Source organism: Monodon monoceros, unplaced genomic scaffold, assembly GCF_005190385.1.
Source record: "Monodon monoceros isolate NGI ecotype Baffin Bay Population unplaced genomic scaffold, NGI_Narwhal_1 Super_Scaffold_8, whole genome shotgun sequence".
Lineage (NCBI taxonomy): Eukaryota > Metazoa > Chordata > Mammalia > Artiodactyla > Monodontidae > Monodon > Monodon monoceros.
Genome location: NW_021703785.1, coordinates 64,385,595 through 64,412,768, shown reverse-complemented (window position 1 = coordinate 64,412,768; position 27,174 = coordinate 64,385,595). Strand labels below are relative to the sequence as shown.

Genomic DNA, 27,174 nt, shown 5'->3' with positions numbered 1-27,174 from the left:
AATGTGAAGATGGTCATCACTATGCCAAGGAAAGAGGCCTGAAACATATCCTTCCTTCACAGAGTGCAGAAGGATACAACTCTGCTGACTCCTTGATCTCATACTTCTAGCCTGCAAAACTGTGAGACAATAAATTTGTTGTTTAAGCCACCTAGTTTGTGGTACTTATACAATATGGTATCAACTTGCGTTATAGCAAGTTTATAATTACTTTATGTCTTGATTTTTAAAGTTTTCTTACATTTGTTTTATGCCTATGTTAGATATACTAAATTGTAAATTGTAAATTTTCTGAGATCTGGTTTATATTTCCCTATCTTTTCCTTCTCTATAGTATATCAAATAGGATATAAAAGATGTTTGTGTGATACAAGTAGGCATGCTTTTAATGAAAAGAATTCATGTTATGTAGAAACAATACTATGTACAGTATAAAATTGGAGAGAAAGCAATCAATTTTAGGTGTTTTTCTTTTAGCTGAATGGTTATTTTATATTCTTGGAGTCTAATAGTTATACATACATGAAATATGTCATTAGAATTTTTATTTTAAAATTAGTATAGCAGTTTACAAGGAAATTGGGATAAAAAGAAAACAAGAAGACATTGTTCCATCCCTGAAGTACTACAACTGCTAACGTTTTTGTTGTTTTTCTTTTAGATTTTCACCTAATACAGAGAGCATGCTTGTTTGTATAATTATAATTGTGTGTGTTTGTGTATATAAATTTAGATTTTTTTTAGCTAACATATTACAAATATTTCTTATACAGCCTTTGTCAAATTTAGAATGGATATGTAATATCCTATTTAACCGTGTATATAATGTAACTTTTCTATTTTTGGATGTTTAGGTTGTTTCCAGTTGTTGACTATGGCAGACATGCTGCAGAGAACATTTTAGTGCATAAATATGTTTCCATTATTAGGATTATTTTTTTGAAGCTAGACTTTTAAAAGTGAGACTTCTTAGTTAAAATAACTGAATATTTTTTAAGACTTTAGATACATATTGAAATTTGCTTTACAAAAGGACTATACAGTTTTCAAAGGAATTATTATTTCTTACATATTCTAATTTGGAGCCAAATTTGCAGTATTTATTGATATTTATAGTAAGTTGTAATGGTTATTTTTTAGCTACAGTTTCCCATATTTTTGTTCTTAATTCTTTCATCTCTTGATTTTGGAGAAGATCCTTCATTTACTGTTATAGATGAGAAAAAGAGGTTCATTATAATTACTCCTGTAAGTCTTGACCACCAGATACCATAGAGTTGAGTTGGCGTATTGAGGGACCTTGTGCAATGGGGAATTCAGGTGAAGTGTGTGAGGTGACAATTTTGATTCTTGGCACATGCCTAGAAGGTCAGATCACCATATCTGAGATTTTGGTGCATTTAAGTTGGTTTCAGATTGGCTCTGCTACCCAGAGTGTCTGACATGGTGGGTAGTATGGGCAAATGATAATGCTTGTATTTGAGTAGTTGATAGTTTAAGGGTTACAAAATAGAATTATTATACACTGAAACAGAAGTTCAGTCACTGAATGCACAGATCTGGAGATAGGGACTTTTAAGAGCTTGTTAGGTGTTTGGGACCTCAGCTCTAGGTTTTCTTTGCCCCTGACCTTCTGGCAAGGGGACTATAGTTAACTTAGGAAACCAATGCTGAATCCCATTTCCTGAACTAGTTATAAACCCAGTGAGGATTAGGAGATAAAAGTTTATTTTACCTCCCTACCCCGCTCCAGAATATCTGAATTAGAGCACAAAGCAGAGAGACATTCTTAATCTTACCTGCTAGTGGGACCTGAGTCCTTACTACTCTGCTAGGTTTGACCAGGTTTAGCTCCAAGCCTGAGCTTTTGTTACCTGTACTGCTGAAGTTTGGAAAAGCAGGGAGTCAACCATAGATAAGTTAAGTGTCTTGCCCAAGATCATATTATTAATTTGAGATGATGTTAGAACTGGCATCTAGATCTTATGTTCACTTCTAATATACTGTTTTCGGCTGTATAACACTGTCTTGAATGTTAAAATGAAGTGCAGCCTCATAGTTACTTCACGAAGTGTGATTATTGCTAGAAGACCTAAAAAATAACTTGCTACTTAGGGAAACATTCCTGAGTAGTTAGATGAATCTTGACATTATATAAATATAAAATTACATAAGAATTAAAAATAGGTATGGTTTTTATTATTTATTTTACTATGATTTTCATCCCAGGTAATTAACTTGCCACACTATATTGAACTTTTAGCAATATTAGAGTTCAATAAATGTTTGTGGAATGAATGCTGATACCTGAAATGGTAGTCAGAAGAGTTGGGCCTTTAAAAAAATTATGTATTTATATAATCTTGATCATGATGGGATCTATGCTAAAGTGAAAATTAACTTGGTTTTAGAAGTGATCTGTAGTAGACTTCTTTTGCTGTTGCTCTTTTGCGTTGTCATAGCAATAATTAGTGAAACATAAAAGTGAGAACCAACTGTTGTCTTTATTTTATAAATAAGGAAATATACTCAAGAGGTTATGTGAGTGGAATATAGGGGCATGTTGGAAAATCATGCTTTTGGACATGATTTGTGTATTTAACAGATTTGGTTTTAGGAAAGGTCACTGTTAACTGTGTGTGTGTGTGTGTGTGTGTGTGTGTGTGTGTATTTTCTGATTATAATGGTAAATATTCTCATTGCAGATCATTTTGAAAATATATGTGAAGAAGAAATTAAAAATTACCAGTAATCTCATTGCTCCATAGTAATCACTGTCAACACTTTGGTATTTATTAATGCCATTATTTATGTTCTGTATTCAAAGAGGCGTGGACGCAAGACCACTGGACTGCAAATCAGGAAACCTGGATGTTCTACCTGTCTATTCCTATAGCTGTTGATTCCAATTGTAGGAGTTTCATGATATCAACTTTTTTTTTTTAATCATGAAGGATTCCTTTTCTTACCTTCCCTTCTGTCTCATTTCTAATAAATTATTTTTATTAAATAAATATTACTTTGCTTTCCAGTGAGGTAAATAGTGTAACAGCATTGCATTTATCTATACCCAGTGAAGAACAAAGAAAGATGGTGTTTAGGTTAGGTCATACAGTTTTAATTCTGGGGAATATGGTATGTTAGATTTTTTTGAAGTATCAAAAGTAGGTTGAGCATTGCCCATTTGACTCTATAAAGGCCTATGGTCTCCATGAAGGGAGCAGCTGGAGTAGATAGTCTGTAATCGAATACTTTTCAGGTTTAAAATGCTGATACTGATTCCATTGCACATTGGTGTATGAACTCATTCTTCTTCTTCTTCTCCAAATGGTAATTATTTTGCTTTCTAGACCAATAAGCTAATATACCAAAAACTCTTGCCTGTGCGTATAGTTATTTTAATATATTTGTGCTGTATATTGTAAATAATTTATGAGTTACACACATGATATCCCTCAAACTTATCATTATTTTGCCTAATAATCTGTTTTATGAAAAACTAAAGTTATTCTTTGTAATATTTTTACCAACCTTCTCCCAACCAAATATTAATAAAACTGTTATCAAAAAATCTTTTTACCTTTTAAGGTTCTCACTTTTGAGGGTGAGTACTATAAAGCCGTTATTCAAAGTTGCATTCATTGCTATAATTTATGGCAGCATATCCATCTATTCTACTGTCAGATGCTTGTATGTTGTACTAACAGTGGCAAGTACTGACAGAAGGGTTTTCTAGTATCCTGCGAGTTTATATTTTCCTCCTTAGTGCCAATTCCAACTGACCTTATTATAATGAAACCAATGAGATACATCATGGTACCTTTTTCAGAGTGCCATTTGGCTTACTTTTACTCCTTTTTATGTAGACACACTCCAGCTTCATGCTTATCAGATATTTTTCAATGTAGATTTGATGAAGTCATGTGACTTAAAAAAGCACATCTCTTACCTTACTGTAGAATTAGAGCAATATTGTAAATACTTACTCTAACAAAAAACAAAACTCTAATAAAATTTAGTCCTGTATTTATTCTTCAATAATTTCTTTATAAGAGTAACGTGTTAAAATGTTGTTTGATCATTGAGAGTTATTTAATCCATTTTTGAGTGTTTTCTCCATGGCTCAGAGATGACAAAGCTATATGTAAAGTGGGTATACAAACTAAGTTTGCTATTTTAGTAATTTTAATTAATATTTTGCTGATAAAGTAATATTCTAATTAATTTAATAGGTTTATTACTTTCATTTTTGTTAAGTTTAACACTTTAAAATGTGAGTATAGATTTGTGAGTACATTCAATAATTGAAATGATTTGTATTCACTTTGACTGAAATGCTATTTTGCTGGTAGCACTACATACCTTGAGATTAATTCTAAGGCATGTTCTCAGCTCTTCCAGTTCTGCGTGTCATTCTCCTATGGGCACTGCCCAAGATACAAACTTCTGTGAACAAGTTTCCTCTCCTGTAAACTTTGCGGAGTGCAGTGGTTCAGCATTTGGTCACCATTTATTGAGTGCTTACTTGCCAGGCACTATTATGAGTCAAAGCAATTAAACACATGGTTTTTACTCAGGTCACATTAATCTAGTTGTAGACAGATAATAAAACAATAATAATTACCGATTGATAAATGCTTTCATAAAGATAAGCACAAGGTATATGTGCTTAGGAAATGACACTAAATGGGGGATGTGGGTTAGAAAATGCTCTCCTTTAAGAAACAACTCCTGAGCTGAATCCTGTCAGCCAGATCAAGTGGATTAAAAAGGACCTTTTTTAAGCATGTACAGAGACTTAGAGATGTGAGAAAGCACGGCCTTTTCTTTCTTCGCCCTGTTTCTCCATCATTGGCTCCTTTTCCATAAAAAAATTTCTTTGAATTCCCACCCTTTTCCTCCAGTATTCTTTTACTTCACCTGAAATCTAAGTGCTTTTTCATTCTTTCAAGTCCAGTGTACCTCCAGATGAGCAAAGAACTTGGCATTCTCTAGATATTTTGCTTCCAGATCACTTTCTTTTTCATCACCTTCTTTCAACAATTCCTTCTCACCTTGAAATCTGTGCTATACCTGCTTTATCACAGTTGCTCCTATACTTATTGCCATTATCTGTTAACCTATAGGATATCCCTCGAGGACTTTTATCTCCTGGCTCACTATTTTCCTTTGTAACCTATCTTTTTCCTAAGCATCATGGATAAATTCACCTCACAGGTAAATGTCTCCCACGTAGCAGGCCTCCATTCCTGTTCCAACAACTTGTATTTTCATGCTACTTTAACAGCCAGCATATATGGCCAGACATCGAACTTTGGAATCACCAGAATGGTTGTTTTAAAAATCTTAATGTTACGATTACTTATTCTGATATCAACATACCTTTTCATGTTCCATTCCCAATAACCTGGATTTTGCCTTCATTGAGACATTTGGTGTCTTAAACTTCTTTTCTTCATTCTTCTTTCTACCACATTCAGAGCTGATTGAATACTGTTCCAGTTAGGCACATATGTGAGAATCTTTGGCTTATTTGACCTTGCCACTCTTATTTTTTTGATAATCCCATAACACATATATATGTATGGTCTCTATACTAGCTATGAGTGTGCCTGGTAGTGCTGGGCAGGGGGAGGGGTGGGGTGGAGTTACATATCTTGATTGGGTTATTAGAAATGCATGTTCTTCAATCTTATCTGCCATCTTAATGTCTCAGTAATTTTTAAACGTTTTTAATTTTGGTTGTGTGTGCCCTCAGACTTTTTCTAATGCATAAGAAGACTTGTGATCAGATGTGCTGCTATAAAATAAATTTGGATATTATGCATTTGGTAATTATATTCTGTTCCTCATCCAGTCCCCATTCTCAGTAATAAAATAATAACCATGAACCCACCCTCCAACTTGTGATCTAGAATAATACCAATATCATTGAAGCTCCCTGTGTGTTACTTCCCAATCCTGTTTTCCTCATCTTCCTTGGAGTAATTTTGTGACTATTATATTTATCATTCTGTGCCTTTTTACATGGTTTTAAAAAAATGTGTACCTCAGCCATTTCTTATTCAGTTATGATTTTTAAAAAATATACTTTATAAAAATGGAAGCCAAATATAGTGAATTTTTCTTATTTTTAAAAAATTCTCTATCATGGGCTTGAATTCATTCATTTGACCATCTTCCTTAAACCTCACAATGAAACTGTGAGATAGATACTATTATTATCCACACTTTACAGATGTGGAAACTGAGCACAGATGTATGTTTAAGTAATTTGCCTGAGATTATACATCCAGTAAGTGTTAGTGTCTAGATTTTAACCCAGGCATTCTATCTCAAATTCCAAACTCTTAAACATTATACAGTGCTCACATTCACTAGTAATCAGGGCAATGCAAATTGAACTGTGATGCCCGCCATCCATGGATATGTCTGTATCTGTTTTCGTTTTGCCCCTCTCTCTATTTACATATATCTAAAATACCAACAGATTATCTACAGAGGACTGAGAATCAGATGGATAGGACAGCACATTTCTTGTCAGCAACATTGGGATTCCAGAAGACAGTACTCCAGAACTCACTGATAAAAGGGGTAGGGGAAATAACTTTGAATCTAGAAATGTTTTATCCAGACAAATTAACATTTTATAATAGGATAGAAATAAAGACAATTTCCAGCATACAGGGACTTAGAAACTACCCTGTCCGTTGATCATTGCTGAAAGACTTAATTATGTACTCTAGCGTGAGACGCAGTGAACCAAGATAAAATGGTGGGATGTAATGATGCACAAAGAAAGCAGTAAAACATGTTGTTAAGCCTAAATATAATTGAAAAAAAATTACATGGGGATTGGAAGAAGAAGTGTAGAGGAGAACAAAATAGTAATCTATGGTTCTGGTCCTGTTTGAGGAAAGGTTAGATATACTTGCTAACACTAGATTTGGCTAGGAAAAAATTACTACTACTACTAATACCACCTACAATTCACTAACCATTTAGTATGTATTAGATACTTTGTAATCATTTTACAGGTATTATAAGAGGATATATAGGTATACACACATATATATGTATCTTGAATGTGAGCACACACTTGTGAAGGTGTGTAAGCAAGCCCTTCATGCCTTTATTTCCTCTGTTTTATACAACCAGTGTTTTAATTGCGCATTCAATTCTCCATCAAACTATCACGCTGAGGAGTATATCTCTCTGCCCATTGTTGGACATTAGGGCTGTAGAGTATATTCTTTAGTCTGAAGAAATGACTGTGAGCTGTACAAATTGGGACCCTGTCCTTTTATTAGTCTTTATTTTGATTAATTTGAATAACCACTGTCCCAAGGTATTGCACATCAGGGTTCTCATTGTAATCTCTGCCTTCCGACTTTAAATTTTTTTCCAAACTGGAGTAAATGGGGTGGATTTGTTTGGGGCCCTTTAATGTTGGGGGACCAGCGGGGGTCTCTATCTCTTTATTACTCAAGAATTGAGTAATAAAATTCATTGTCTGAGTAATAAAAATTGAGTAATAAAATTTGTTGTCTCTGACCCAGTAGCCTCCTGTCTTTTGTCAACATTTATGAAATGGGCAGGCTAATTTGTCAGCTTGCAAGTAGGGCAAAATCTCAGACCTTTCATAGTTCTTAACCCAGTAGATTCTGGGGTTTTGATCTTATAGGATTTGTTTTCTAGTGGAAGAGACAGACTGTGAAACAGTTAATTACACTGTGATAATTGTTGTGATGGAGAATTTTAGTTAGTTTGGAAGCATCTAGCAGAAACACTTAGCTAACCTAGTTAAGGAGAGTCAAGGAAATCTTTCTGAGGGAAGTGACATGATGAGAACTAGCGAATAAGTTAGCCAGGCAAAAGACAGGGATGGGAAAGAGTTTATACTTCTTAAAGGGTTTGTGCATGATTGCCTTACGCTTTTCTTTGTTTTGTGTTTATGAATTATTTTGCTATTCACATTTTAAACTCCTGGAATACAGGTACAATTTCATATCTCCCACAGGTTTCATTCTGTTCTGTTCCCTCATGTTTAAGGTATATTTCTTCATTTCTTGTAAGCTGCATCTAGTTGAGTGTTTTGTTCTTAAAAATATATCCAGTTTGACAATCCTTGTCTTTAAATTGGAGGGTTTAATCTCTTTACATGTAATGTAAATACTGATGTATTTGGCTTTAAATATATCATATTACTGTTAGCTTTCTATTTGTCTTGCCTGTTTAGCATGTTTTCCTCACGTTTCTTGACTTTTTCTGGATTTAAATATTTTTTGTTATTTTTCATCCCCTCTATTAACTTTGAGAAGTATGTTATTTTGCTGTTCTTTCAGTGGTTACTCTAGACATTATAACATACATCTTTGATTTATTAAAGGGTGAAATGAAATCCATTCTTTTCCTCTCTTTCCCAAATCCAGTGCTGTTGTTTTCATTTATCTTAATATTTTATATCTTTCTTGACATTGTTGTTACTGATATACACGGTAAATATTTATTTAGATTTACCCATATTTTTACCCTTTTCCTAACTTTTATTTCTTCCGGCACCTGTGTGTGTGAAAATGTTTTATTTTCCCTTCATTTGTGAAGGATATATTTCTGGATATAGATAAAAGTTGGTAGTTTTTTTCTTTCCTCACTTCAAAGATAAAATGACTTCTTTTGTTATCATTTGACTTCTGTAATTCAGTTTTAAAACAATACGTTGCTGCCTTTTTGAAGGTAATGTGCTTTATTCTCCTGGTTACTTTTTAAGATATTTCTTTGTCTGTGTATTTTTAGCACCTTTTCTCTGATGTGCACAGGTATGATTTTCTTAGTATTAGTGAACTGAATGATAGAAGTTATTCTTAAACCTATGGCTTAATTTATTTAAATAGCATTGAAAATTTCTTTACTTTTGTGTGTTCAGATAGTGCCACCTGTCCTCTGGATATCTAATTATCCATATGATAGATCTAGTCATTGCACTTTATATCCTTTTTTCTTCCTCTGTTTTAATCCTTTTTATTACTCTGTGCATATGTCTGCATTTTTGGGGATGCATGTTCCAGTTCACTAATTCTTTCTTCAGCTGTTTGTTATCTGCTATCAGACTCATTGAGTTATTAAATTCAGTTTTTTTTTTCAGTTCTAGAAAGTACATTTTATGCTCTTATAGTTTCCTATTAGCTGCTGAAATCCTAAATCTTGTTGTTTAATTCCTTGAACACATTAGTTACAACTAGTTTAAATTCCGAGTCTCATAACTCCATTATCTAGTCATCTATGTATTTGCTTCATTATCTAGTTATGTATATGTCTGTTATAATATTTTCTTTGGCTTTCATTCCCATCTTATATTTTAATATGACTGACTACTTTTGTGTGAGGCCTGAATAAAGTACATTAAAAAGTTGTGGAGCTTTTGCATGCTGATGGGAATAACCCAGTAGAAGGTATGCTATGGTGATGCAGGGACATAGATGGTTGGGAACAATTCACAGAAAAGAAGTGAAATTCAAAGAGCTTATATACCCTTTTCAACAAAGGAAAGAGGGCTTGGACTCCAAGGGACGATACTGTGTGGGGAAGTGACTAGGAAATATGTGGGAGAACAAATGGAAGATAAGGGTTATTGTAGTAAAGTTTGGTGTGTGCAGACTCATCTTGGGGCCAGCTCTCCATCTTCAGTGACAAGGGTTGCTCTTCTCACCCTAGCACCAGAGTGGTGGGATATTTATACCACTTTGACAATGGTAAATTTATACCATGCTTTCAGTTAGATAATGGGAAAGCAGAAGACTCTTCTTATATCTGTTGATTCTTAATTACCTTCAGTTTTAAATAACCCTTATGCCAAAGTGGCATATTTTGGGGTGGCATATACTGATCCCCTTCAGTATGAATAAATGATTGACTACCATACACTGAAACTACATGAATTATTGCTCTTTTGCTGTGATTTAATTTTCAGACAGTAAAAACAACTGTTTGAATTCTGTGTAACCAAATATATTACATTAGTTGATGTAAATGTGACATAAAAATGCAAACTTTATTTCAAGTAAAAATTGTTTTGATATTGACTTCTGTATATAGTTTAAGCTGTAGATCAAGGAAAACTGAAGTAATTACCTACCCATAGTTGGGAATTCCTACATGAACTAGATACTGCTCTTAATATTCCTTAGGATTTCTAAGAAATATTTATGGAAGCTGAGTTTAGGTATATATCTTCATTTTAAGGATTATACATTTTAGGCTACATGATGTTTTACTTAGGCTTAATCCTTCACAATTATGGTATTTATAAGGGAAATTACTAATTTTTATGCCTGTGTATGAACTGTGTATTTGTGTTTTCTAAAAAGCAAAACCAGTACTTTCTTTGTGATAATTTACTATCTCTAAAAGTTTTTGGTAATTTTGTTTTTTAAATAATATTGCAATTATATTTTTAAATAATATTAATCACTTGTCATTTAGATCAGTTGATCAGCACATGGTACTAATGAAGTTAAAGTCATGAGTGTTGTTCCCATGTAAACCAGTAAGTTTTCCTCATTTTTTTCTGGGTGCCAGTCTCATCCTGGAAAAATAATGAAATTAACATTAATTGGGTACCTGGTCTAAGCTGGTCACTGTTGGGTACTTAAAAGGAATTAGCTTCTTTAATCATCTAATGTCCCTGTGAGATAGATGGTGTTACACTGAAGTTACTTGTGAAACCATGAATTTAGTAAGTGGCAGAGTCAGGATTTGTTCCCAAGTTGGCCCAACTCCAGGGATTTGTATCATGCTCAATTGTGGGTCAGTAAAAACCACTTTTTACTTAGCATTTAAAAATAAAACAGCGTTATAAAGCAGACACTAACACACCATTGTAAAGCAATTATACTCCAATGAAGATGTAAAAAAAAATAAATAAAATAAAACAGCGATTATTTAGCCTCCTGTTAGTGAATTGTTCCTTTTCTTCTTGGTTAAGTGTCATCTTTAATCAGTATCTCCTTGGACTCTATCACTTCCTTTAATTACCTTTTATTTTATATTCTGATTAGGAATTTGATAAATTTCCATGTTATGGGAAGAAGAGAAATTGTATAAGGAAGGGACTGCTTAGGATATTATGGAGTGGAACTAGAGGTACAAAGTTGAATGTCATTAGGTTTGCTCCTGATTCTGTACCTAAGGGATAGGTTATTTTCATGGAAGAATTGGCAGGAATTCTTTGATCAAACAGGCCAAAGGACTATAAAGTTGAAAACTCTAAAAATGTAAATATTATTTTAAACCTCATTTTAAATATGCAAATCTCACAAAACTATATTAAATACTTGTTTAATGGATATATAATAGTTTCAAATATTATAGTGCGTCCTGTATAGGTGCTGCTCATGGATTGGTCATTAAGACAAATGTGGGTCCTATCTTCAGGGAGCTTATAGTCTAGTGTTTATATATAACTCCTGATACCAAACGTTATTATAGTTCCCCCCCACTTATTTTTTCCTCTGATTATAAAAATAAATGATTCTCATTTTAGAAAATTTATAGAATCAGAAAATATGTAAAGATAAAAAGAAAAGATTTTATAAGCCCACAACTCAGAGATACACTTTCAGAAACATTTTAATTTAGTTCCTTTTTTCTCTATGTAAATTTATTAGCACAGATGGAACATATGTTTCATGAGAAAAAAAGTTTACTTATTTGCTATATCTCATTTTTAATTTTCAGAGTCTTTTCTCTTTTTGTCTGAGGATTGCGTATATTATTCTTTTTTCTTCTGTGAATCACATTATGGATTTATTTACCAAATCTATAATTTTTCTGTTTTCTAACCCATGAAATTCTGCTTTAACATAATTTTTTTCCTCATAATTTACTCAGACTTGCTTTTTAAAAAATTTTCCCAACCTCTTGAGTTAAATGTTTGATTCATTTATTTTTTTTGTTTTTGTTGCTTCCTAATGAAAGCCTTTTAAAGGAGGAATTTCTTCTCATTAGGATATAAACAGTCCTTTGGGAAGTCACATTCCTGTCCTGGTTTGTACGGCCAAAAACCTTTTTATCTCATGCAGCTTCTGTGAATTGTAGGAATCAAAGGTTGATGTTTTATTGTTCTAGTCACATATTTTTTTTATTTCTCTCAAACAGAAGTTTTGAATCAGTGAATCATCTTTTTAGCTTTTACCTCATCAGGCAGTCTTTGCAATTTATTCAGTGCCTTACCTGCAGTCTTTTGAAAATGATTTTACCCCCTTTGAATCTTTAGATTCTAAATTCTGTCCTTGCTATATAATAGACACCACAGCTGTTGCATACATCACAGTTGTCTTCTCAATAGAGGTTGTAATACACTGTATCCTAGAACCAGAAGATTTTAGAGATTGTATAATTTTGTCCTAGGTGGAAACTGAGGCTCAGAGGAGAAATACCCTGAGGTACCTAGAATACTAAATGAATGTACTCCTACCCATAGGTTTTAGCAGAGCTTTGATTTAAAAGCAGGGATCTAGGACTTCCCTGGTGGCCAGTGGTTAAGAATCCGCCTGCCAATGCAGGGGACACGAGTTTGATCCCTGGTCCAGGAATATCCCACATGCCTCGGAGCAACTAAGCCCGTGTGTCACAACTACTGAGCCCGCGCTCTAGAGCGCGAGAGCCACAGCTGCTGAAGCCCACGTGCCTAGAGCCTGTGCTCTGCAACAAGAGAAGCCACCGCAACGAGAAGCCCACGCACTGCAAGGAAGAGTGGCCCCCGCTCGCAACAACTAGAGAAAGCCCACGCTCAGCAATGAAGGCCCAGTGCAGCCAAAAAAAAAAAAAAAAAAAAAGTAGGGATCTAGCTCTCTTCCATTTTACCAGTTCGGGCCTGATCATTATTTCTGTGAGAAGGATTTCAAATAATAAATTCAGATAACTCAGGTAATTTAGATATTCAAATATTAAATAAATAAGAATTCATTCAGTAAAAAGGTTGTAGAGAAACTGTTTATTATGATCTAAGTGCTGTTGTAGAAAGATGAATTTGGCGGCGGTATTTAGTGGTAACTTGAGGTAGGAAGATACTGTGAGGAGGCAACAAAGCAATGTTGAAACTGCTTGGTGTGGGAGCTAGGAAAAATGAAGAAGGTCTGAGTCTGAGATATGAGTAAGGAAGAAATACTAGGGCTTGACATGAAAAAAGCAGAAGAGTCACAGGTAATGTGAAGGCATCAAGTGTTTATGACTGAGCCAAGAGAGTAATTAATTTTATTTTAAGGAGATAGTTTTTAGTTTTTTTTAGTTTTTGTTTTTTTGTTTATAAATTCATGATGTGTTGCGGAATGGATGATAGTCTTTTTCCAAGAAGTTGAAGTTTTGAGGGGTGTGTTTCATGTTATATATATATGCATTCTGTTGTAGCTGAAAGTCAACTCTTAGGTTTAGTTAAAACTTTTTCTTGCATTGTTTTAATTTTCTGTACATTATATAAATTCTGTGCCATTTCCATTGGAAGGAAATTGTAAAGGTGCTTTCCAGTTTTGGCAATTATGAATAGAGCTGCTATAAACATCTGTGTGCAGATTTTTGTGGACAAAATCTGTGTGGACATACGTTTTTCGCTCCTTTGAGTATTATATACTAAGGAGCACAGTTGCTGGATTGTATGGTAAAAGTATGTTTAATTTTGTAAGATACCACCCAACTGTCTTCCAAAGTGGCTGTACCATTTTCATTCCCACCAGCAAACAATGAGAGTTTCTGTTGCTCCATATCCTCAGCAGCACTTGATGTTATCAGTGTTCTAGATTTTGGCCATTCTAATAGGTGTGTAGTGGTATCTCATTCTTGCTTTAATTTGCATTTCTCCAGTGACGTGGAATGTGGAGCAGGAATGTGAACCAGGAATGTGGAATGTTGAAATCTTCTTATATCCTTCTTTGCCATGTGTATATCTTCTTCAGTAAGGTGTCTGTTAAGATCTTTAGTATTTGTTTCCTTTTCATGTTCAGTGTTTTCTCTAGAGTATACAATATGCATTAACTTACTCTCTACCTTCAAATAATATACTACTTCAAGTATAGGTTAAGAATCTTTTAGAAGTATACTTATATTTCTCCTTTCTTGTCCTCTGTGATCTTGCTGTCATTGGTTTTACTTTCATATGTGTTATAAATCCCTTAATGCCTTGTTATTTTTGCTTTAGATAGTTATCTTTTAAAGAATTTTCAAAATGAGATAAAACAGTCTTTTGCATTTAACAACAGTCTTGATTTTGGCACTCTTCAATTTTTTTGTGTCATTTCAAATTTCCAGCTGGTATCATTTTCCTTCTGCTGGAAGAACTTACTTTAACACTCCGTATGGTAAAAGTCTGCGGGCAGCAAATTCTCTCAGCTTTCATTTGTCTGCAGAAGTCTCTACTTTGTTTTTATTTATGAAATAGATTAGAGTTTTCATTGTTAGGCTAGGAGTTAGAATTTAAAAGCATATAGTGGTTTGGCAATTAACACATTTAGTTTTCCTTCAAATGTCAGTTGGCTCCTAGTAGCCAGGTGGATTTGTCATATATGTTTGGTATAGTCATATAAAGCAATTATAAAGATGGTTATACTTGCTTTTGATAAAGTGCAAGTTGTTTAAAATATATTTTAAAGAAGGCACTTATCGTATGATAGTTATTCCCTTTGTTTCCTCCTCCCTTCCGCAGAGTTTTTGTGATAGCAGCATTTGTTATACTCTTGGGTATAGTTATTCCTGTACCGCAGAAAGATTGTCAATATAAATTACTTGTAGAGAAGACTTGTGTAAAAGAAATAGGAAAAAAAACCCAGTAATTTTCTATTTTTCTTGCCTTGGTTTGTTGGCTCGGTTTAGGATCATTAACTTACTATGTTCATGTCCAAATTATAAAGTTTTCCTGTTATTTACTGAACACTTATCTAAAAGTCATTTATTACATATGCTAATGTTTAACATCAGATTTTGAAGGTTAGATGACTGGTGGCAGTACATATTTATGTCTTGTGGGTGATCTCTCTGGTAATGATACTTTTAATTCTTTAGGATATTGACAAGACAAATTCTGATGCTGACACTAGCTTAGGGACCTTGGGCAGGTTACTTAACTTATGCTAACCTCAATTTCCTTATTTGAGATACTCATCTCCCAGAGTTATGAGGATTAAATGAGGCTATATGCATAAATTATGCAACATATAATTAATGTTCACAAAATGGTGGTTCTTAATTATCATGTTTTCATTTTTTTGTTTCTTTGTAAAATTACACAGTTATAGCTTTATATTGAAGATCTATTCTTTAGAAATTAATAATTCAAGAGCTTTATAATTAGATTATATCTGCTTCTATAAGTAATTTGATTGGCTAACAGTAGAAGACATCTGTGAACTAATAGAAAGCAAAACATAAGCTGGAAGACAGAATAGAGGAAGGAGATAAGACAAAAGCAGTTATCAAATTTTGAACACAAAATTAATTTTTTCTTTTGATGGGCCATTCTTTCTTGTTTCTTTGTGTGTCTCATAATTTTTTGTTGAAATCTGGACATTCTGAATATTGTAATGTGGAAACTCTGGAAATTCTGTTCTTTTCCCTACTGTTGAGTTTGTAGTTGCTATTGTGTGTTATTATTGCTGTTTGCTTAGTAGCTTTTCTAAATTATATTCTGTATTCTGTATAAGATCTGTATTCTCTGCCACTTTTGAAGGCTTTGTTCTGTTAGTTTGATGGGCAGCAGATGTTTTGACAGAGTTACCTTAAATGCCTGGAGCCAAGGAAGGGAAAAAAAGGAAAGGAAAATGCTCTTCCCCATCTTTTGCTCTGTGCTGGAGACTTCTTCAGTGTTTGGTCAGGCTGTTTACATCTCTGCTTTAGCTTTTACTTCCTACTTGTGTAGAGCCTAAAGGTCAGCTACAAATGAAAGCTTAGGGACTTTGTAGACCTTTTCTGAATGTGCGACCTGCCCTGGGCATGCATGTGGCTTTCTGGATTACCCAGTATACATGAAAGCTTTTGAAAGACCTTATAGCCACATTTATCTCCTTTCCCCATGTCTTCCTTCCCAGGCTTCCAGGTCTGTCTACTGCTTGACCCAAGTGTTGGCTTGCCCCAGGTGCTGCAGCTAATACATGTGCCTTTAAAGGCTTTCAGCACAAGTGTTCTAGCTCTAGGAACGTTCTGAGTTGAGTGAAGCAAAGAAAATTCTTTGTGTCTATCCTTGAGGGAGCTGCCAGTCAGGTTCAGACCTACAACTACAGTTGTTTGAGAATAAGGTCCCTAGTGCTTCCTTTGGAACTAGCAACCCTCACCACCATTGCAGGCTGGCGTTCTCGTGACTGTTGCCAATCTGAGGGATTGAAGGTGGGACGTGCCCCACAAAGCAGTAGCTTCTTCCTCACCGTCTTCCCTTGGTTGTTGTACATTTTTGACTTGATTCCAGAAATCTTCAGAAGTTTATTCTGCCAGTTTTTGCTAGATCATTAGTTTTTTAGGGAGGACATAGCTGCCCACTCTGGTGTTTTTTGGTGACATCACTCCCATTCTTTTTCAAAGGAAGATATTGTAATTGATTTCACTTGAAAATAGTTAGAAACTGGAAGTATATTTAAGCCTGATTTTAACAACTAAAAATTGTGTGTAGTGTACTTTGTCCCTTACTTAGACAATAACATGTCTCCCGAATTTTACCTGTGAAACCTTACATATTTTTTAAGTGGTAATAGAAGAAAAAAATAATGCAACCAAGGGGTATAAACAAGAATGAGGAAACATTTTCTTTGGCTTTGTGGTCATCTCTGGAACTTTAGAAACGTTATATGGCATTAAGAGCAATTCATTGCTAAAAGAGAAAAGTAGAGTATGGTAGAAAGTCTTTGGCTTACAATTTGATGATGGACCATGAATTTGTGAAGCTCTCCTGCCAGCCTACTTACCTCCCTTCTGTCCTCTCATCCTGCCATCTTCCCATTCCATGTTAAACATTGAATAATTTGCATGGGTTTGTCAGTGTGCTAGTGATGTAGATATGGTTGATAGTTAGAAATGGTCCTTACCCTTACAAAGCTTACTGTAAACTGGGGGTGGAAAGAAATCTGTAAACATCTAGGATATCCTGAAATGATTGCTGTGATGTGGATGGGTTGTAATGCGAGTTCAGAGAAAGACAGTGTTTGTAGTTACTAGGAAGACTTTCTGGATTAAGTGGTATCTAAACTGATATTTGGAGGTTTAATGGAAGTTATAATTAGGGGTTGGGAGAGAACCCTATTTCATGCATAGGGAGTAACATTATAAAGAGTTTTAGATGAAGTGAGAGATGGCATTGTGGAAATGTTTTTTATGACAGTAGCTAGGGAATGGAAAGTAGAGGAAGCTGAATGTGGGGTGTTGAACTGGGGCTTTATAAGCAATGTTATCTAGTTTAGAGTTTATCCACAGATTTGCAAAGATTTGCAAAGAAATCCAACTGGTTAATAATTATCCAGTTTGATTTAGTCTAATGTACATTGAATTATTCCATATGATCCTAACTAATAATCTAAGATTTCAAAATAAAGATATTTAAAACTCTGTACTTAAAAAATAAAAGATACTTAAATTGCTAGTAATTATAAACCTTAGTACTTTCAGAAGATAATACATTTCCAGGCCAGCATTTGATATTCTAAATTTTTCTACAGTAATTTTTATGCTTTTATGTAAATAAAACTTACTTCATTAAACAGGCTCACCAATATTTATTTTATTCACTTACGACAGATTCTTGAGTAGGAAGGGCCATTGTGGACCGCTTTTCTTGAATGCCAATACCTTTTAGAATTTTAAGGAGAAGGCCTGGAGGAAAAGAAAACCCTTAACTGTGCAAATAGAGTGTCATATTGACACATTCAGATTTACAGGAAGTCTCAATTCATTTATAAATCTCATTTGTACTATGGTAACAGTGATTTTAGGTTTTTTTTTTTTTTTTTTGGTTTAGCTTTCTAGCCTGTCATGTCAATTTTTTTGCTTTTTAAAATGTTTTCCTGTGTTTCCTTTTTTAGTGTTTATTGCTAATTTTCCTGTAATTGAGCCTTCAAAGTCTTAGACATTCTTACTGAAATAATTTATTTAAATAACTTTAAATAAACTGGTTGTTTTCCTTTATTGTGATTTACTACCTCTTGATGTTTCATTTCTTACCCACGGAAATCATTTTGTCTTCCCTCATTTTACCCATACACTGTTCTCAAAGCACTAATTTCTTAATAGAGCTACTATGACACGTCCCATCTCTGTTTTTTAAGTTTACACTCTTGACTTCATAGCAAGTTGTTTCGGTACATTTTCTAGTCTAGATTAGAATCCTGGATCTGCCACTTACTCATGTGTGACTTTGGTTATGTTGCGTAACCTCATTTATCTTCAGTTTCCCTCTCTGAAGACAACTATGCCTTTTCCTCATAGGGTTGTTAGGGAATTGTTTAAATAATAAAGACTGACTGTTTCTAGTTTTTCTTGTATGCTTTAGTTGATAAATATTGAACTGTTCATTACAAGTGAGGAATAAATATTTCCCTAATCTTGGAATGATATTTCTGCAAGCAGTTAGCCTCCTTAATACTAATGTATTAAAAATTATAATAGGAGTTAGAAAGACCATCCAAAAACATAGGTCCACTCTGTTCTAACGTTTATAATAAATGTTTTTACAGCTTCTGGCAGTGAAATCAGGGAGCCATAACTGTGCTCTTTTGTAATTAAATGATGTATAGAAAGGGGCATTGTTTTTTTAACTGTGAAAGATAGAGCCTTAGGCTTCACATAATAGCTTGATTGTTAGAATTACACATTATAATTGTTAATTCCTTTAAAAGCAGACAATTTTTTGTTACCACTGAGCCCATTTCTGTTATTTACTCATTTGATAATGGTTCTTGGGTAGACCAGATTCTACTTAAGCATTTACAACTCATTAAGGAGATTAGTCTAAAAAATTCTTCAGTGTTCTTCCATTTTAGTGTATACTGATTCTTACAGAGATTTATTCTGAGTCTTATAGACTTAAACTTTGGTATCTACTTCTTTTAGTTCAGTCAGTAAGTTGTCATTGTTTTTCAAATCTGTTTATTTCTCTGTGGTTCACTTCTGGAGAACCTCTTCTAAGTTACTAATCATGGGTTTACAAGTTTCATAGTAGTGACCCAAGTCAATTGGATATATGAATATGAAAAAGTAAGCAATGCTTGGTGAGACCATGGCACGGTGAAAATGATGCTTGAGTTGGTTTTGCTAGATCTACAAGTAATATCTAAGAGTACACGATCTACAATAATTTAGCTTTTCCTGGAAACATAAGGTTTACACTGGCTGTTTCATGGTACTTTATAAGTATGTGATCAGATGACTACAATTTTTAGCTCAAAGTTGCGGTAAGAGAACTGGTAATAGCTAACGTTAACTCCTTAACTGAATGCTAACTATATGCCTGACTTTGTTACTAAGTGCTTATAACCCAATTACTTTATTTAATCTTTACAACAACCCTATTAGGTAGGAACTTTTATTCCCATATTGTAGATGAAGTGACAGGCTTAGAGAAGTAGCATCATTAAAGTGAGTGGTGCAGCTAAAATCAGAATCCAGGAAGTCTGAATTAGAGCTAATCTCTTAACCATTCCCATAGCTATTTTTGTTAATAAACCAGAAATAGTAGGAGGAGTTGAAGTCGTTTCACACATAGAAGTAAAACCAACTTTTAACCAGAGAGAATATCTAGGTCAGTAAAAGGTTGGAAGTTAGCATAAGGGCTTGTTTCTTATAAAGTTGAATTTTGGAGCTGTTACAGAGAAAATATATATACAGAGTATACTATTTTACAATTTGAGAATACTTTGTTTTTAAATTCTTGAATTCTAGAACTTTTAAAATATTTGCTTCTTTGTCATTAGTTGCTGTGAGAATTAAGTTATTTACTATATGTAAAGCACTTAGAATAATACTAAATGGTATGTGAGATTAGGTGGTAGTATTATTATTACCATTATTTTCAAATTTATATTATACAGTGTGCTCATCCATCCATATTAATGAACACCTTTCATTGATGGAAAATTAATTTGACTTCTTGAATCTAATCTCTAGCCCCTGTCTGAACCTAATTTATGTCTTCTTTTATACTTTATGTAATTTATAAGCCAAATGCAACCTTTTTTGGAATAAAGTAGAGCATACGTAAATACGTATATAGATCTTTATTTCTAGAATTTAGCACTGTTAGTGCATGGACTTTTTCTTGTCCACAGATATACTTCTAGTTCTTAGAACAGTAAGTTCTAGTCTTTAATAAATAAAATATTTGTTGAATGAATGAATGAATGAATGACTTCACATTTGTCACGCATTTTATATATGGCTATTATTTTCTGCCTAAATTTTCTATTCTCTAGATCAAAAAGATATCCAGTTTGTTAATGTTCTTCCTTAAGAATGGTACTTATTACTGAATAAACTAATTAATGTGAGATTTGATCAATAGACAATAGGAGTATCATTGTATCTTTTATTACATGTGTATTTGTCTATTGCTGTAGTAAAGTAGCATTTGGGAGGAGGAATACTACTTTTGACTCACTTGGCATAATGCCACAAGTCAAATATGCTGCCATTAAATCAGCTTTCTTTCCCAGTTCACATGTTTTTTTTAAAAAAATACTACTAGATATTAGGTATTTCTCGTGTAAACATTTTTAACATTAATTCTGTTATTTCAACATTTACTGTAAGTTTGCTAATCTAGTTTCATGTTTCTTCATATTCTATACATGGAGATTAGACCCACCTATTCTTTTTCAGTTACATCTATTTTATTTGTCAGTCTAGTAATATAAAAGAAAATGAATTTTCATGTCTTGAAATTTATCCTTAGTGATCTCTGCATCTTCTAGTAATTTTCACTTTTCAAAGCCAACATCTTTTTAAGGGAATTTGCCCAGAATCCCACCTCTTAGTCATTTGCTCTATTTTACTATATTTTTCGAGATTTGAAATCACCTTTTCAAATTGAAAAAAAAAAAAATTAGACTTCTCTTTGCTAGTTTTAATTTTAACAGCACCTTTCACTTATCTGTAGTGAAATTTTCATCAAAATTAATTTCAGGCTAGAAGACTTGAAATTTTTTAAAGTAGCTAATACTTTCTTGCTAGCTCTGCTGTTATATGTGTAACCTCTCACATTATCATTGGTGATTTTTTTTCTGTTTATTTTTAGCTGGTTGGTGGAGAGTTTGACTTGGAGATGAACTTTATTATCCAGGATGCTGAGAGTATAACATGCATGACAGAGCTTTTGGAACACTGTGATGTCACATGTCAAGCAGAAATATGGAGCATGTTTACAGCCATCCTACGAAAAAGTGTTCGGAATTTACAGACTAGTACAGAAGTTGGGCTAATTGAGCAAGTATTGCTGAAAATGAGTGCTGTAGATGACATGATAGCAGGTATGGGATTATCTGACAGGAAAGTATAATTTAAATGTTTATAAAGATTCATATACTTCTCTTTATACTCTATAGGTTATATAGTTTTGTTGAAGCTACCTTGTTTTAAAATAGATAAGTAGAAATGTATGGGAAATTTGCCTTTTATGTTAAGGGGAAACCTGAAGAATGAAAGATGACTTCTGTATTAGACAAAAATAATTACTGTTTTGGTTTTCCAGGTTTTAGAAAACCTCAGTAATGTGGAATAAGTGCTATGAAATCTACCAGAAAAATAAACAGTACATTTCTATGTAGAACTTAATTAATAAACCTTTATATAATTAAAATATCACAATACATATTACATTTCTATAAAATTACCACTTTATTAAAAGTTCTGTGAACTCCATGTTCTCCAATCTGACATATATGGTACTATGACAGGAGGTGCTAAAAGCCTTCGGACAAGCAGGCTGTAGTTTTTGGAAGTGTCGATTTTACTTTGATATTTTTTTGGAGGAACTTTTGTGTTCAAATAAATGCAGATATATTGTTAATTAGAACATACTATTTGCATGAAATTTCAAGATAAAAATAATAATTTGGTGTTTGTTATGTGTTATTTCAAATAATAATTTTCATATCTGTAATTCTTCACTGTCAATCCTTTACCCACCTGCAAGTCCATTCTCCTCTGTAGTTAGATGCACTTCAGTAGAAATGTTTTGAAAGATGGTCCCAGAGCAACAGTTATTCCCAGAAAATAAGGAGTTTGAAATGTTGATTCTCTTAAGCCATGAATCTTCCATATAACTTTCTTCTGACATGAAAAGGTTTCATAATTCTAAAAGTGCTAGTATAATTCCTCACAATATATGATCAATATCTGATCCTTAAAAATAGTTCAACACCAGAAAATCCTCTATAATATTTTGATCTATGCATAATTAATTTTAATATCAGTAGAACAAAACATTAAACAAGAAAAAATAGAATGAAGAATAAAGATCAGTGCTTTTCAAATTTAAGCAATATTTTGAAATTTTTGTTTTTCTTATAGAGTATATTAAAATCATTTCTAATTGCTTTTGAGGTGGCATCTATCTCTATTTAGAATGATGTAGTATTCTCTATATTGGTTACTAATGGCTAACTTCATGAAAAATGAGAATCAAAATTAAAACATCTTTTTGATGAAAATATGGTACCATCTGCAAATTTTAGCATTAACAGGAATTTATATGTATAAACTTATATGTACACATGTTGTATAGAACATCATGTGATCTTTGAATCCTCATATCTGGATTTAAGCCCTTAAAATTCTTTTTCTTTTCTTTCTTTCTTTTTTTGTAAATAAAGTGCACTTTATAGAATGCACTTTAGAAAATGAGCCACAATTACGAACATACTAGCTTACTGTACATAATTCATGAGCACTGAGAAGTAAGCTGATAGTAAGCATGATAGTACCACAGAGCTTTTCACATTTTCTGTTCTACAAAGCTTCTTAATTCCCTTATCCTTTATTCTCATTAATGATAATGTGGATAACACAAATTTTTCACTTTTTGTTATTTAAGTGATGAATAAGTGTTAGAAAAATACCTCTACCTTACTTTTCCATAGAGAAATTAAAATTTAGATGACATACTAATGAAGCACCAGTAACCACCAAAACACTGCTGAGTTTTCACTGAGTGTTTTGTAGCATGCTAAGTTCAAAGAAATTCTTTTCATTTAATAATATGAAGATATCATATTAGAAGGTGGTTAAACATCTATAGTAAATTGATAAGAGAATTTCATAGTCTTAGTATTTTTTCTCCTTTAAAAATCTGGTACAGAAAAGACCTTTTTTATAGACCTTTTAAAATTTTATAATAAAATTAAAAACTGAGGTGCTTGGCTATCTTATCTGTATAATAAATAAGAAATCTTAATAATTATGTAATTAAATACAAACGTAATAGGTCACTTTTTGTGACATACATAGGAGATGAGATAAAGGTTTGGAAATAGAATTCTTTTAAAATAGTATTTGTAGGCATACCTTTAAGAAATCTTCTATGAAGGTTTTGTCATTGCAGCTAATTGCTTAAAAATGCTTTATATTAACTTAGGATTTTAAAGTGCTTGGTTTTTATCTAGAATTTTTTCTTAGAAGCAGATATTCTGACTAATATGTAGTAACTATGAACATTTTTATTACTTGAATGATGAATGGTCTTTCATTAAAAGATATCTCTTTAAACTATCCAGTCACAGGTTTATCGTAGAGATTGCTTACTTATAATGGTGTTAAGTAAGAATAAGTCAGTTCTTTATTGATGAAAATAACCATATTAAATTTCTAATTTGAAATACATAATAAATATTTTTAAAGTCTCAAAGTTCAACTAACTAATCTATGATATTGGATAATGTATAGTACATGTCAATAATTATTTCAACTTATCCTAACCTAACCTATTTTATTAATTGATGATAAATTGTTTATAATGTATATTTATTGTAATAACTTGAGTAGTATCTTTAATTCTTAGGACGTGCTTTAGAAATTGAGAAAATGAAGTATAAGTATTTAGATGTTTAATTTCTTGCAAAAAATGATTGATAGAGGTACTATTACAATGTCTAGAGATGAGAAAGTAATCAGAGACAAGAGATTAAATGTATAATTTTTTCTTATTATCTGGTGAGCTGGTGTGTCTCTTATATGAACATAAACACATTATCATAATGGATATCACTAGTCAGATGTTCAAATGGTACTTCTATTTAGAGACTAGTAAGTAAGAGTGAGGGCTCTGGAGCCATACTGCCTAGGTTTGAATTTTGACTACCACTTAGAGTGCGTTGTTGGGCAGTGTGATTAAGTTATCTATGCTTCACTTTCCTCATTTTTAGAAGGGGATAATAATAATACTTACCTCGTAGGCTTGTTAGGAGGATTTGTGAAGTTAATGCATGTAAACCACTTGGAATAATGCCAGGCAAGGAGTGAGTGCCCCAAATTGTTGTTAATGGGCCAAGGACTATTTCAAGAATGTACTTTATTAAGAGTAGATAATTCTAAAAGAAAATGTGGTTAACCATCACTTTTTCATTTGAAAATAACAAATTTACAATGTTAAATCATTGTACCGTTGCATTTTTTTGCCTGCTTTTCCCAGCATATAGCAGATTTGTGTGTGTGTGTGTGTGCGCGTATGTGTGTGTATTCTGAGAATTTATAAAATCCATTTTATATAATTTTTCAAAGAGAACTTAATTGAAATGGTAATTCTGATGGGGAGAAAATCCTAAAATTCAAATATAATTTTTTGCTTATCTGATGAGTTAAAAATTGTTAATTAGAACGGCTATTCATGAGGGCATTTAGCTATAATACATATCCATATATATGTAGAAATGACAAGATAACTTTTGCTCTTTCAAAAAGTATATTTACCTTGACAGATGGCAGCTCATGACTAGAGTTCAGAATAACTTTATTTTCCTTTGAAGATCTTCTAGTTGATATGTTGGGGGTTCTTGCCAGCTACAGCATCACTGTCAAGGAGTTGAAGCTTTTGTTCAGCATGCTTCGAGGAGAAAGTGGAATCTGGGTAAGCTGTGGTCAGAGGGAAAAGTATTCAATATCAGTGCATTAATACTTAATGTTCAACAGTTCGTCTCTAGAGAGCTATAAACTTGAATTTGTAACGGAAATTGTTCCTCTTAAAGAGTTTATTAAATGATTTAAAATTAATTTTCTTTCAAGTTAGAAAACATTCTGGTGGTTAAGGTGATATATTAGGTATTTTTGTTAAATTTGTACAGTGACATTTCTTTTTCTTGTTTCCTTAGCCAAGACATGCAGTAAAATTATTATCAGTTCTTAATCAGATGCCGCAAAGACATGGTCCTGATACTTTTTTCAATTTCCCCGGTTGTAGTGCTGCGGTAAGTTTTAAATACATATGCTTGTTTTTATTTCTTTTAAGTCAACTCTGTAAAGGTATAATTTACATACAGTAAAATTCCCCAATTTAAAAAAGTACAGTTTGTTGAGTTTTGAATAGTCCTGTAACCACCACGACAGTCATGATTTAGAACAATTCTGTCACCCACCAAAATTCCCTTGTGTCTCTTTGAAGCCTGTTCCCTCTCCCTAGGCTGTCCCTTGCAACCTTTGATTTATTTTGTGTTTGTATAATTCTATCTTTTCATATAAATAAAATCATACAGTATGTAGTCTTTTCTGCCAGGCTTCTTTTACTTACCATAATGCTTTTGAGATTATCCATGTTGTAGTTTATCAGTAATTCTATTCCTTTTTATTCTGAGTAGTATTACATTTTATGGATATACCGCAGTTTATCCATTCACAAGTTGATGGACTTTTGGGTTTTCAGTTTTTGGTTATTGTAAATAAAACTGCTAGATCTTGAATAAAGGTCTTCTGCAGGTATGTATTTTTATCTCTTGAGTAAATACGAAAGAGTGAGATTGCTAGTTTTTATGTTAAGTATGTATTTCATTTCATGATAAACATGCAAATTGCTTTTTCTGTAGTGGAAAATTTTGCATCCCCATCAGCAGTGTATGAAAATCCCAGTTGATCTGCATCCTGGACATTGTGTCTTTTCAATTTGAAGCATGTAAATGGTTATGTAATGGCACCTGATTGTAGTTTTAATTTTGTATTGCCCTTATGACTGATGTTGAACATTTTTCATGTGTTTATTAGCCATTCTTAAATCTTTTGTGATGTTTGTGTTCAAATCTTCTGTTCACTTAAAAAAATGTGATTATTTGTCTTGTTATCTTAAGAGTTCATTACATATTTGGGGTGTAAGTTAATTTGGAAATGTGTTTGTCACACATTTCTCCCAGTCTGATGCTTATCTTCTTATTTTCTTAACAATATTTCTTGAAGTACAAAAGATTTTAATTTTGATGGAGTTCAATGAAAATTTTCTTTCTTTTATGACACATGATTTTATAATCTAAGAAATCGGTATAAACCAAGGTCACAGGATTTTTTTCTCTTATGCATTCTACTGAAAGTTGTGTTGTTTTACCTCTTATGTTTAGGTCTGTGATCCCTTTTGTATAAATTTTTAAAATATGATGTGAGGGAAGGTTGGAGGTTAAGTTTTGTTTGTTTAACGTATGACTGTCAAATTGTTTCAAAGCCATTTGTTGAAGAGACAGTTCTTTTCACATTGGATTGTGTTGGCACCTTTCTTGAAAACTTTCTGGCTGTGTTTGTGTGGATGTAGTTCTGAGTACTCCAATTCATGGGACACAATATATCTCTCCCTTTTTTTCATTTTCTTTGATGTTTCAGTGTTTTGCAGTTTTCAGCATGCCAGTCTTAAACATCTTTTGTTAAATTAATTCACAAATATTCCATATTGCTTTATGCTAGTATATAAAAATGCAAATTTTTTTGTATGTTGACCTTATATCCTGAGACCTTGCTAAACTCACTTACTTGTCCTAGCAGGTTTTTTTAGTAGATGCCTTTTTATTTCATTTTGTACCTTATTGCACTGGCTAGGACCTTCAATTAGTAATCGTAACAGTCTTGACTTATTCTCAGTCTTGGGGAGAGCATTAAGTATTTTACCATTAAGTATACTATTAGCGTTAGGTTTTAAGATATATCCTTTATCAGACTGAGGAAATTCTTTTCTATTCCTATTTACTGGGT

At 32.9% G+C, this 27,174-nt stretch overlaps 1 protein-coding gene across 5 annotated transcripts in view; it reads left to right on the top strand.

Annotated features, from left to right (window-relative positions):
* The window catches only part of NBEA (neurobeachin), a 618,768-nt gene that overhangs the window by 31,976 nt on the left and 559,618 nt on the right, over positions 1-27,174 (top strand). For 4 of the 5 annotated variants that reach the window (XM_029209906.1, XM_029209902.1, XM_029209901.1 and 1 more), the window contains exons 2-4: positions 21,257-21,488; positions 24,981-25,081; positions 25,323-25,418. In XM_029209906.1, the coding sequence (XP_029065739.1) occupies positions 21,257-21,488; positions 24,981-25,081; positions 25,323-25,418 (429 nt within the window). Of the gene's footprint in view, positions 1-6,519; positions 6,595-21,256; positions 21,489-24,980; positions 25,082-25,322; positions 25,419-27,174 lie in introns of those variants that run through there. The other variant, XM_029209904.1, reaches the window with a different exon arrangement.